We start from the raw sequence: 12,928 nt of genomic DNA, 5'->3' as shown, positions 1-12,928 counted from the left end.
CTGATTCAACTCTTCTTTCACACCCTCCACTGCAAAACCTTCCTTTGCTCTTTGACTGCTCACTGCTCTGCAATACAGAGCATCCTTCCCACTAAACCTTTTCTCATCCTGCAGTGATAAACCCCAGCATAGTATTTTCCAAACATAACATCTGTGTCTTTACATCACAGCTGCAGCTCCACAAGCAGTTGAACTGCTTTACCAGCTCATGACTGCAGGAAGCAGGTCCTGTTTCACCACTTTCCCCGTATTTCTTTCTCCCTGACAGACAGACACTTCTCAGACCTTTCCAGGAGCCAGTTCAGCTCATTAATGCAAGAGAAAACTTACCCTCACCCTGCCTGATAGTGTACACAATCAGCTCACAGAGGGATGCAAACCATAGGGAGACTTTCAAAGGTCAAGATCGTGAAGGTTGGAGTGTTGGTCCTCCATTCATGACGTGTCATTAACCACGCAGGCAACATTCAACAGTGCACAATATAATTCACATTATAATTCTGAACGTCTTAATGTTTTGTAGGTCTTCAAAGAAATAGCACCCAGCAAACAAACACCGTTTGCCAAGTTTCATCCCCTGCACAATGCTGACCTCCATCCCTTAAACCCATTTGGGTTTGAAGTCCCCACAAAAACCAGATTACATCGGCTATATATTTCATGCATTCATCAGTACACCACCTTAAATCTTGGCCATTGTCATCAGATGCCACATCTTCTATGTGTACCTGGTCACACTCCTGTTTAAGAAAAAAACAGAAATAAAGTCACACTGTTGTAATCCAGAAATATACTGAAATTTGCAGATTAAAGAAAGTGTGATATAAAACAAACGCCTCACATTTCCCAACAGCAACAAGCCATGCCATACTGCCTCCACATATAGCTTCCATTATACATAGCTCTACATAGCTATACATAGCTTATACCTATACATAGCTTCCATTAGCTTTGTCTTCCAGTACCAGGTTTTACTTCTCAGCACCTACAGGTCCTTGCCGAGACTGGGATTTGAAGTACCAGAGAAGTCTGAAAAAAGCATGTTTCTATGACATTTTGAGTTGTCTGCAAAAAAGGAACTTTGACACTCACTAAACAGGTTGGACTAAAAAGCTCACTTGTCATTTGAAACCCTTTTGCCATTTCACAAAACCAAACCAAACAAAACCAAAAATACCCCAATACCCCTTGGCATTGCCAAGACTCTGGTGCTTAGCACAGCTGATTTAACCCAGAGGTAAACTGCAAACACCTTAGGACAAGAAGTGAGTTTTCCTCATTTCAAGAATTTCCCACTGCTGCGACTAACCAACACCTACAGCAATAAGTACTGTTGTTGATCACATAGTTATCATATCAGTGACTACCTTTCCAGCACAAGAGACTGTATTTGGTTTGTTTGTTTGTTTGTCTTCTGGAGCAGGGAGGTAACTGTCATTACCACCTTTGCAAAGTTCACAGCTGCAAGTAGTCACAGTCACAAATGGAAACTTCATTTAAGTTTCTGTTTGCATCAGTAGAAACATCTTGTTTTCCCACGACGTTCACCAGTGAGGCACCTACAATTAATTGTTCGCTGTTCATATTCAGCCTTCCTAAGCTTTAAAATAGTCCTGTAAATTCTGCAAATTAGGCTCATGAGTCCATATTCATGGACTGATATCAAAGAAGATATGAGTCAGGAAATTTGCTATTTCCAGCCATTTAATTCCAGATTCTGGCATAACTTCACACCTTCCTGTATAGATCACATTACTGTGTCTATTACCACCTGATAATGTATCATAGCACAGCATAGGGCATTGCCATGATTAAAGCAAAGATTTAATTCAACTTCTGTGGAAGTGGTGCAGAACGGTGAGATGTATTTAATTTGGCAAAGAATACTGCACATGATAGAGGATGGGAGATGATCAGAAGTCCTTGAGGCAGGATGGGAACAGGAGAGCAGCAGAGATAGCTTGCAGGAAAGAAAAATAGAGGGTGCTATGAGACCTCCATGTGTACAGCATGCTTGTCTATGGAAGCGTGTCCTTCATAGTTGTTACACAGCCAATGTAACCTACGGAGACACTGGCTGAGATGCACAAGTTGTATTCTGTCCTTGGCTTAGTCAAAGCCCCTGAGACCTGATATTCTCAAGGTCATCTTTTTCTCCACATCTCTGGTCTCCATTTGAAAACATGATCAGTGAAAGCAAAGTGCTCACCAGTCCAGAATGAAAATACAAGACAAAGCAGATATCACTCTTTTTATTTATACAGGTTCAAGTAGAAACCTGTAAGAGAGCTAAGAGAGCTCATGACACTAGAAGTCTGCAGAATGCCTGTCTCAGATAAAAGAGTACACCTCTTTGATTTGGTTGTGCTTAGAACCACTTCAGTTTTGGCAGACTGTTATGTTTCAGCATTAAGTGGCTCTGAAGCACAATAGGCCTCGCAAACGGTGCAGTGTAATTCTAACTAGGTAATGTGGAGTTCTGCCTTTCAAAAACATTTGCCATGTACCTCCAAGTCATTGAAAAACAAGTGAGTATCAGCTACTTCAAAAATCATCTCCTCCATTGACAGACCTGAGCCAATCACTAGAGTTGGATCCTGGCAAAACAAAAAGAGAAAATGTAAATTCACTGTGGTTACAGGCAGAAGTAAATTGTGATAAATTTTTCATCAGTTACATTGCACAGAGTTTCCACTGTATATCAAGCCTGATGTAATTCCATCTGCATTCAGTGGTGTGAACTCCAATTTCCCTAATATTTTAAACAACTCAATAAAAAAAAATTCCACATTCTGATAATAGAGCGACCCAAAATTTAACAAAACACTTCAGTACTGCATAGCAGGGACTGATGCATTTTCAGAAGCAACACAAACAAAACATCCAAAAATCTTCAATATATTTTGAAGGAGAAAAAAATACTTATTTTCACTATGTGCTATGATGATAGCAATTCCCAATGATGATAAAAACAGTTTGACATTTTAAGACTTTTACTGTTAGAAGGGAAGTGTTTGTGATATTCATATCCTAGCTCTGTATAAAGCCAAATTTATACAGAGCTAGGATAACTGACAACAAGTTAAAAGTATCACCTTATACATTTAAAACAAAATATCATTTTCTATTCCTTTTCCAAAGATTAACATTTACTTCTGCATGACAGATATGTTTTTTTCCCCCAGAAAAGACAATATTACCTTGCCATATTTTTGAGCATAAGACCCTGTGAGAAGTGAATGGAAGATTATTATGGTCTCATCCAGGTCCCAGAGAAACACTCGCTGTGTAGAGAAGAAAAACAGGTTAGAGTTGAGATATTCCAAGCACTGAGCTACAATAAAGGAGCAAGTTTTAGGATTAATTTTGTGGCTAGCTGCAGTATGCTTTTAACAGATATAAACAACAGCATTCATCTTACAGGCTGAACACATTATCAATTAAACTCTTTCAATTTAGTGAGGTGGAGTTTATATACCGCTATAGTGCAACTATACACTCAGCGTAAGGCTCTCTTGGTCAAACTATTTCAAAAGCTTCCCTTGCTTTTATAGTTAGAAAAGCAAAAACTTAGAGTGCTAATGAATTTGAGAGCCCTGCTAGGGTAGAATTTTACTGCCTGTGATCTGGAGACCACCAGGTAAATGACCTTGGTGTTTATCAGAGACACCTTTGTTATGATAAATAAGGGGGATTGGCTGCCATGAGGAATAGCAGAGTTTCAGTACAGAAGGGCTTTGATAAACTTGAGAACCGGGCCAACAGGAACTAGAAGTTCAACAACTGCAGATTCTGCATGTGGGGTAGAATAAGCCCTCGCATTGGTCCAGGCTGGAAGAAGCTGGAGGGTACAGTGGACACCAGATGCAGTATGAGCCAGCAGCGCTCTCTCCCTGAAGATAAGGTGAACCATGTGCTGGAGAATACTAAGTGTGCCTAGCTGATAGAAGAAAGGTGCTGTCTCACCCTACTTGGCACTGGGAAAGTCACCCCAGATTGCATCCCCAGTTCCAGAAGTATGTGAGGAAACTAGAGAACGGCCAGCAAAAGGCTGTCGAGATGGTCTGCAGGTCTCTCTAGAGGAGAGGCCGAGGGAGCTGTGATGGTTTATCTCGGCAAAGAGGAGACCAAGGGTGACTTAATAGCAGGCACAACTAATTGAAAGGGAACTGCAAAGATGATGGAGACAATTCTTCTCAGTAGTGGCAGACAGAAAATTGCCATGGAAAAAGAATGGGAAATTTGCAGCTTGGGAGATTCCAGTTGGAGACAGAAAACCTCCTTCCCCAGGTGGACATGGTAGTCCTGGGACAGATCACTAGACAGGTACAGGATCTCCAACCTTGGAGGTTCTCAAGACTCAGCTAGACAAAGCCATGGTTCTAGTGCTGGGGACAGCCCTGCTCTGAGCAGGAGGAGCTGTACTAAAGACATCCAGATGTCTCCTCCATTGACACCACTATGATTCCAAGATACGTTTAAGTGATGCTTGTCAAGGACCACTGAAGAACTCATTTGGGCCAGTTCTCATATAACATGGGTCATGGGTATTTCCCAAATTATCTCACAGTACAGGAAAGACATCAACCTGTTGGAGCGGGTCTAGAGGAGGGCCACAAAAATGATCAGAGGGATGGAAGACCTTTCCTGTGAGGAAAGGCTGAGAGAGTTGGGGTTGTTCAGCCTGGAGAAGAGAAGGCTCCGGGGAGACCTTCTTGCAGCCTTTCGATACTTAAAGGGAGCTTATAAGAAAGATGGAGACAGACTTTTTAGCAGGGCCTGTTGTGACAGGACAAAGGGTAATGGTTTTAAACTCAAAGAGGGTAGATTCAGACCAGATGTAAGGAAGACATTTTTTTACGATGAGGGTGGTGAAACCCTGGAACAGGTTGCCCAGAGAGGTGGTAGATGCCCCATCCCTGGAAACATTCAAGGTTGGGTTGGATGGGGCTCTGAGCAACCTGATCTAGTTGAAGATGTCCCTGCTCATTGCAGGGGGGTTGGACTAGATGACCTTTAAAGGTCACTTCCAACCCAAACTATTCTATGATTCTAATGGTTCCCTTCCATTTCCACAGAGATAGGACGAAAGAAAGAGAGGAGGACTTTTACCACCACACTATTCCGCAATGCTACCTGTAGAAAACAAGATTACTATTTACCTCCAGTTCACTGTCCTGGGAGGAGGAGGTATCTGCTTTCCTCTTCCCCCTGTTCTTCCCAGGGATGTTTTTTCTTGCCTGCTCATCTAACTCTTTACTTGCTGTTGCTCTTGATAATGAAGGACTCGTAGATGCATCTCCTAGAAGAAAGAAATCACACAGCTCTCACCCCCTCATGTCCCAAAACAAACACCAACAGTTTGGCCACAGTTTAGCTTATAGTTTGGCCACAAACCTCCTTTGCAAAAGGTAAGATGTTATCTTGCTTTATTGATGCAGTAGTAGTTGAACACTTATTAGAACATAAAACATGATTTCTTTGTCCCATCATTTCAAAACAGCTCTGTCTCTTCAATTCAGTCCACCAGGACTGAGCTACTGCAGCTACAAAGCCAAAGACAGAGCACCCTCCATCCTAAGGCCTGTAATCCCCCCGATGTCTCACTACCCTGGAACTGCTTCATTACTCAGCTTTTAATACTTCTTGAGAGAGCACCAGAAACCCTCAGTCTGGAATGAGTGTACAAAGGAAAGTATTTAACGATGCCTCTCCCTCCCAGATTTCCTGGACTAGTCAAATGCCTTTTGTGTCAAGCAACACTATACAATGCATGCTGTTTCCACCTCTGCATACACTACTCACTCCTGTGCCACTGTAAGCCTTTGACTAACAGTTAAACAATAGTCAGTGCACAGAGTTATCTGGAGTGTGTTAATCACACACAAATCCAGTGTGCTAACTGTGAAACAGACATATTCAGACTACAGCTCCATTGGCCTATCCAAGAATTAGTAAAGAATAACAGTGATGATCCCAGCCCTGGAGACACAGACTTGGCCAAGCACCATGGCCATGACTGACGGGGATATGTTATGGAGCCTGTTCTGCTACTGGTAAGAACACCCTTACCAGGAAAAGAGTAAAGCACCACCATAAAAAAAAAAAAAAAAAAAAAAAATCAGTGCTTTGATGTGCAGAATATTACAACCATGATGGGAGATACTCTCTGAATCCTTTATTAACAGTTCAGGCAGAAGAGTTAACATCCCAGACATCTGCCTAACTAGTTCAGAAATAGAACCAGACCTGTAGCAGGAAGGCAGAGGGCACAGGGGGACTTGAAAGAGCTTGAATTCAGTCTGGGTCTTGAAGATGAGACATTCCAATTCCTATGAAAATTCATGCAAAATGGTGAACTTGGAGAATTCCTGAGCTAAGAAAATGGCACTGAAAACATTAACAACTGGGCCATTCCTTGGCCAGTGCCTTGAAATAACAGGTCAATTCCTTAGGTTTTCAACATCAAATAAGAACAAATTCTCATGGGTATATCTGCTGTTGCTCACCTCAACTAGAGGGCAACTGCTTCCTGAAAGAGGGAAAGTGCTGGAAGCACCATGCTTCTTGATTTACAACATCACGGCATGGTGTCTGTCATCCCCTGTCTGTAGCATCCCATAAGGTAAAGGTGAGAGAGATCTGGAACTTCACTGAGTTCAAGACTATCAATTTGTATGCTTTGCTCACTGCTTTCCGTCACCCATCCCTGCTCTCAGGTTGCTTGAATGAGTTTGAGGACTTGGCAGAGCTCAGGTACTCCTGATGGACTTGAGGAAGATGGAGAAGGCAAAGTGCTTCAAAGGCAATCGCTCATCACCTCCCACAAGCAGGCTGATGCCCAGCCAACCTCCAAGCAAGAGCCACCTTGGAAGCTAAGCCCCACTGACCCCTTCTTAACCTACTTCAGTTTTTATTGCTGAACATGGCATTATATGGTATGGGATATCCTTTAGTCAGCTTAGGTCAGCTGTCCCAGCTGTGTCACCTTTCAGGTTCTTGTCCACCCCAAGCCTGCTTGCTGGAGGGGGGTGTGGAGGGGAGAAAGCCTTGACATTGTACAAGCATTGCTCAGCAGTAGCCAAAACACTGGTGTGTTATCAACACTGCTTTAGCCACAAATCCAAATCACAGCACCGGCAGAGCTGCTATGAAGAAAGTTAACTCCATGCTGGCCAGACCCAAGGCACCAACAAAAATGAACAAAATCTGTATTTTTTTTCTGGCCTACCAGTCTGCGACAGGCAGCAGATTTCAATTTAAAACTGTTTGACAACACAGGAAGAATCTCATAACTCCTTGCGTAAGACACCAGAAGAAGCACTAAGTCTTTGCTCTTGTCCTTGTTAAGTTTACAAAACTGTATTTTTGGTGAGGAAATTTTAGTCAACACCACTGCAGTTGGTACATGACACCACATTATTGGGAAAGGCCAGCGAAAGATGTGACTTAACTAGAATAGTCAATTAAACCTTTTCAATCCACTTTCTAGATCTCTTCTCTTACTAGCTAAAATCTCCTCCTCCTGACAAGTGCCAGATAACTTAATGCTATGCAGATGCAGATCTGCTCACATACAAAGCACAGCAGAACAGCTGTCATTTCAAAAACGGTTTACATGATGAAGCAGAAGAAAGGAAAGGATGTACTCCTGGGCACATCAGAGACCAACTCATCAGGAGGTGATGGATGAACTATAGCTCTTGAAAATGCATGAGCAGCCCCGAAGGACTCCCGTAACTAGGACTTGCAGCTATGCCATGGCTGTCAGCTAATCCGAATACCTGGCTGCAGGAGGGAAAGAGCTAGCATGAGCTATTCAGACTGGATATCATCAACTGCCCTGTAGCCCAAGTGAACACCCAGCCCCGACACATGACAGAATTAACGGTCCCCAGGGAGCTGCTGTTGGCAACTCTTCAAGTCATCCCTGGAATTCCCTCTCCCTACAGCATTCAGAGCATGTGGTAGGTGTCTCCTGAATCGCAGCAGTATAAGACTTCCAATACGTAAGTTTGGCTGGCCCACCATAATCCTCCGCACACCAGTGAGACCAGTCTGATAATAGAAGGCAAATGCCCTGTCCAGCCCAGCACGCAAAGGTGCTGCAATTACCTTTCAGAAAAAAGTTTTCCCCATGTCTGCACACTGTACTGTTTATCACAGGTATTTTGCAGCCACCCTGTTAAAGATCCAACCATTACCAGAGGAATGTCTCTGCACCGTCCGTGTAGGCACCATGGCATTTGGTTTTTCGGTTGGATACGTAGTTGTTGCTAATGCAGTACTCTCCGTGTTGCTGTCTGCTGGTGTTACGACTCCAAAGCCAGAACTTGGGTAACATGTCTGGTACTGACTTTGGCCAAGGATTGTGTACGTAGGATATTCCTGTTAGAGGAAAGGATCGGTTATGATAGGACACTTGTTTCAGAAAACATTCTATATTAAGATGACTTTTATGCTAGAATATGCCTGTCAAAGAGAAATCCCAGCAAGAGCACAGTCTGACTTTATGCTATTTCTTTCCGCATATGTAAGACATCCCAAAAAAGGGTTGAGAGATCTGACTTCCCAATGGCCCCCCGCACAGGCAGGTTCTGCAGACAGGAGGCCAGCAATCACAGGGCCATTCCTCTGCCTCCAGTTTCTTCAAAAACGAATTCATTATGAATGATGTGACAGTAATAGGGGAGTATCGAGTGGATGCCACGGCATCAGTCCACACTGTCTGTGTTCTGGAATTTGTGGTTTTGTCTTGTATTTTACTTTCTGATACCAGATGTACTGACAGCGACAGAAAGTGGTCTTGGCACTGGCTGAGAGTGCAATCCCTGCCACAAGAGCTACACAATAAACTGCCTTTACTCACGTCCTGACTTCAGCAAGCAATTATTTTGCATGCTGTGATGAAAGGTGTCCATTTATGAAGACTATTTACTCATTTAGGAGGAGACCACTGAGCACCTGAAGCTGTGCTTGAGGATTTTAATTTCTGCTACTGATAATAAAGAAAGCAGCCACCCCAAATGTCACGTCACACTCTTCAGGCACACTGTGCACTCCCAATTCCCTCAAAGAGCAACCTGGGTTTGTGAACCAGGTACGTTGGTCTGCACTACTGAAAGAAAATCTTTTTTTCCCCTTACAGCTCCAAGCAAGTTTATGTTAATGAAAGAACCTTAAAAAGCAACAGCATAACCATACACAGATTTTTGTGCATCCATTGCATTTTCCACACTTCCTATATTCTCCTTCTGCAAAGCTGTGACATTAAAGGGTTCCTTTGTATATCTAAATATTTAGAATAGCAGTTAACCACTGACAGTGCTATGTACTACCCACAGCAGGTCACAGTCAGGGGGTAGGGCTCTGTGCTAGCTGCAGGGCTTTTTGACTCTGTTTTATTCTAGCACCATCAGAATGCATCTCCTACTTTACTGGCGTTTTTTTGTTTGTTTTGTTTGTGTACAACCTATTTTCCTTTTCTTGCTGAGGGAGAACAAAGGCATTCAAAAAACATCCACCTATAATCCTCCCTGTAGGTTTGGTTCTCAAAACAGTTCTATTGTTTCTCCTCCACTGTGTCTCTTGCAGAGATCCCAGTACCCTGTTTAAGATTCACCACACGATCTGCAGACAAGAAAACAGCTTTGAACAGATGAAGTGAGTTTGCTGCAAAGGCCAAAGGGAAAAGCGTCATGGTCAAAGAGACAGCAAGAGTAATTTTGCTGACTTTGAGTTACATACTGAGCCCTATAACTCCAGTACCCATTGTGCTCCATTTGAAGTGATGCAAATAGTTGGCCTGCCTTTGCTAGTTTTGAGTAAGGTGCTAAACAAAGGTGAAGGAGATGCTGCACATAAATATAACAAGGAAGAAGTTTTACCTGTGAGATGCTGGCTACTGCTGATGTGGAAATATTGACAACAGTTGAGGATGTAGAGACTGGACTGGCATTGGTAGTTGATGCTGTAAAATTAAGAGTTACTGCATTAAATGCTTCTAGAAAAGCACAAGAGACAAGACCAATCCAAGTTGTGAAATAACTTGGCTTATGTGCAAGCATTTGTGCTTCCAGCAGCACTCTGCTTATAACAGCCAAAAAAGAGTTGGGGTGTATTTTGAAACCAGTTACATTTCAGCTGGGCTTACAGGGAAGGAGAGCTAGCATATCTTTAAAAACAGTATATTCAAATGTTTCAGAAACCTTTTCCCTCCATGCCTGCTAAGCAACTGGAGTATAATTAAAATGATTTCACATCTTTACTAAAAGCTTTGAGAAGACAACAATCACATTCTGATGTTCAATTATTAGCAGTTGAAAATTAATCAGAATAGATCAGTAAAATGGATATGAATGTGTTTAAATCAGTTCTGATTAAAAAAATTCTCTCTGCATTGGACTTAGCACATTTAGACTAATTAGATCAAAAAAATTAAGGAAATAGTAAAAATATTTCAAATAGTATAGAAAGGGTGCTTCCTACTGGAGAAAGCGAACATATCTCCCCTGTGAGACTACAGCTGTTTTTTGGATGAGACTTCCTGAAATAATTTGTCAACAGCTTGTAGGACAAATTATTAGAGACATGGAGTTGTTAGTATGAATTTTAAGATGTTTAATAGACTTCATGTCAATGCATTTGGTTCTTCCAAAACACAGAAGAAGCTGCTAGAGCACCTTCTGGGAACATCAGTCATTTAGCAGATTTTGTGGTTTTACAGCCACAGGGCCACTCCATTAGACATTACTCCACATGGGGTTTTGGGACCCTCAAGGATTAGTGAAAACAAATAACGAAATCAGCATGAACAAAATCAGGATGTACTAAACCAGGTGCCACCAAGAAATACTTTCTTTTGCTAAACCTTCTTTCTCTGCACACAAATAAAACAAAAAATCACTTTTAGGTGCTTATGAAAAGACTTGCAGAAATCCATAGTATCACCTACTTTACCATCACTCTGAGAAAAGCCCTCATTTTCTGCAAATAACACCCATGCAGAATTCACCCCTGACTAAAGAACTCAAGCTTCTGAAGGCTTCAGTCCTTCTGCCCCAGGGAAACAGCCCCCACCATGAACTCTTAATCAATGTATGTTGTGTTATGGCAAGCACAGATACTACCTGGTGAACAGCTCCTGGAAAGAGGAATGGATCCAAAATAGGCCTCAAAAAAGATGAAAAACAAAAGAAATATATCTTAAAAGAGGTGCAGAAATATACAGAATTTACAAGAGGTGAGAAATATGATGGGTGGCATCTCTGCAGAAGCAGAAACGAAGGTAAGTAATTAGCCCTTGGGAATCCCCTCATAGATAGGAGCAGCAGTGTTCAAAAACAGATGAGAGAGAATTCTGGGGGGAGAACATTCAGAAAAAGGAAAAAAGGCTGCACTGAAGAGCAATAATGGTAATGAAGATACTCAAGTACCTACAGTACCTATGCAGCTACTAGAAGCACAGCTGTGAGAGTAAGGTACCTGTCACAGATACTCCTCATAAGCAACTGCTAGAGAACAGGGGTTTGTTTCCAAATAAAACTCCTTCCAACTATACATGTTACAGAAATGATCAAGGCTGTTATTACCTTAAGAAAATGTCACTTCCTAAGGCACTGCAAAGAGCAGCTCTCCAGAAAAGATCCTTGCTAACGCAAAACAAACCTGCCATGAAGCCAGAGGAGATGAACTATCTAGAAGACAGATTATTCTACCACCTCTCTCAAGATGATCATGGAGAGCAAACAGAAAGCAATTCTCATCTCTAGTGCTCTGAAGAGGCTGCTTCTCCACTGAGATAGATAAACAGAAGTTAAGAAATCATAGAAAAAAGATTCCAAGTGCTGGGATTCTGGTAAAAACACAGATTCCCTCATATGAACGTCACTGTTTATCTTAACTCTGGTCTCCTTCCAATACTTATTTTTTAATTACCCTTTATCTATACAGTGTTACGCATAAGATCTTTACAAACAGCTCCCACTACACAGATTAACCAATTCTTTCTGCACGGTGGGCCAGTTCCTTTTACCTGTGAATGGGCCAAAACCATGCAAAAATGTTTGGCATGGATGTGCCAAAAGGAATCACTTCATGGTCTCAGGTTTAAAAGACCAGCAAACACAAGTATTGCCGTGAAGCCGCCGTGACTCTTTTTCTCTTCTCCTCTCTTTCTCCCCCACTTTCATACTTCATCCTCAGCTTATATCCCTACCTGCGCTGCCTTATTCATCCCATTTGGTTTTGCTTCAGTCGTTTTCAAAGATGTTTCAACCTGCTTCATGCGCTGGGAAGGGAAATTGCGATTAATGCATTTTATGTTTCACTTGGCTGCTTTGCTCTCACAGGGAAGGAAGAGGCGAGGCAAGAAGCAGCCATTCCTCCCACGTCACTCCCAGTGCTTCCAAGTGCCTTTGCAACATACCACCATGACCATAGCTCAGGTGAGCACAAAAAGCAAAATTCTCAGTCACTAAGTGCATCTGACCATTTACCAGGGTTCAAATATCATCTTACTTCAGCCCAGCATCTGCAGCTAAACCATATCCACGCACTGAAACACACCTCCGGTGGGACAGCATCATCGTACAACTGTATAACCCTACTGTTTTGACTGGAGAGAAAAGATTGATTTCCAAGAGATTACGAACAAAGCAACTTTGTCCAACCTTCCAGCTCCTGCTCCACCACCTCCCTTGCACCAGCCAAGTACTGAGCTGACGCCTCAGCGAGCTGCCTCCTAATTTGACGAAAAGGAAATGTAGCAAATCCAAAAAAGGAAGAGTTTCCTGCCAGTTTGCAAGAAATTTTTCAGAAAAGTGACAGCATTTACACATTCAGGTGACTTTTTGACACTTTCAAAGAGCAGCCTGAAGGGAAACTCTCCTCAAATCACACATTCTCACAGCAGCGTGGATCAAATGTT

At 42.3% G+C, this 12,928-nt stretch overlaps 1 protein-coding gene across 4 annotated transcripts in view; it reads right to left on the bottom strand.

The window, feature by feature from the left end:
• EYA3 (EYA transcriptional coactivator and phosphatase 3) overlaps positions 1-12,928 on the bottom strand; it is a 60,534-nt gene that overhangs the window by 7,383 nt on the left and 40,223 nt on the right. For 3 of the 4 annotated variants that reach the window (XM_072885346.1, XM_072885348.1, XM_072885345.1), the window contains 6 exons: positions 9,888-9,970; positions 8,205-8,388; positions 5,163-5,302; positions 3,201-3,284; positions 2,508-2,597; positions 682-740 (listed from right to left, as the gene is read on the bottom strand). In XM_072885346.1, the coding sequence (XP_072741447.1) occupies positions 682-740; positions 2,508-2,597; positions 3,201-3,284; positions 5,163-5,302; positions 8,205-8,388; positions 9,888-9,970 (640 nt within the window). The remainder of the gene's footprint in view (positions 1-681; positions 741-2,507; positions 2,598-3,200; positions 3,285-5,162; positions 5,303-8,204; positions 8,389-9,887; positions 9,971-12,928) is intronic. The other variant, XM_072885347.1, reaches the window with a different exon arrangement.

This window comes from Ciconia boyciana, chromosome 21 (genome assembly GCF_034638445.1).
Source record: "Ciconia boyciana chromosome 21, ASM3463844v1, whole genome shotgun sequence".
Taxonomy (NCBI): Eukaryota; Metazoa; Chordata; class Aves; order Ciconiiformes; family Ciconiidae; genus Ciconia; species Ciconia boyciana.
The sequence above is the reverse complement of the archived record's forward strand: the minus strand, read 5'-3'. Positions and strand labels throughout refer to the sequence as shown.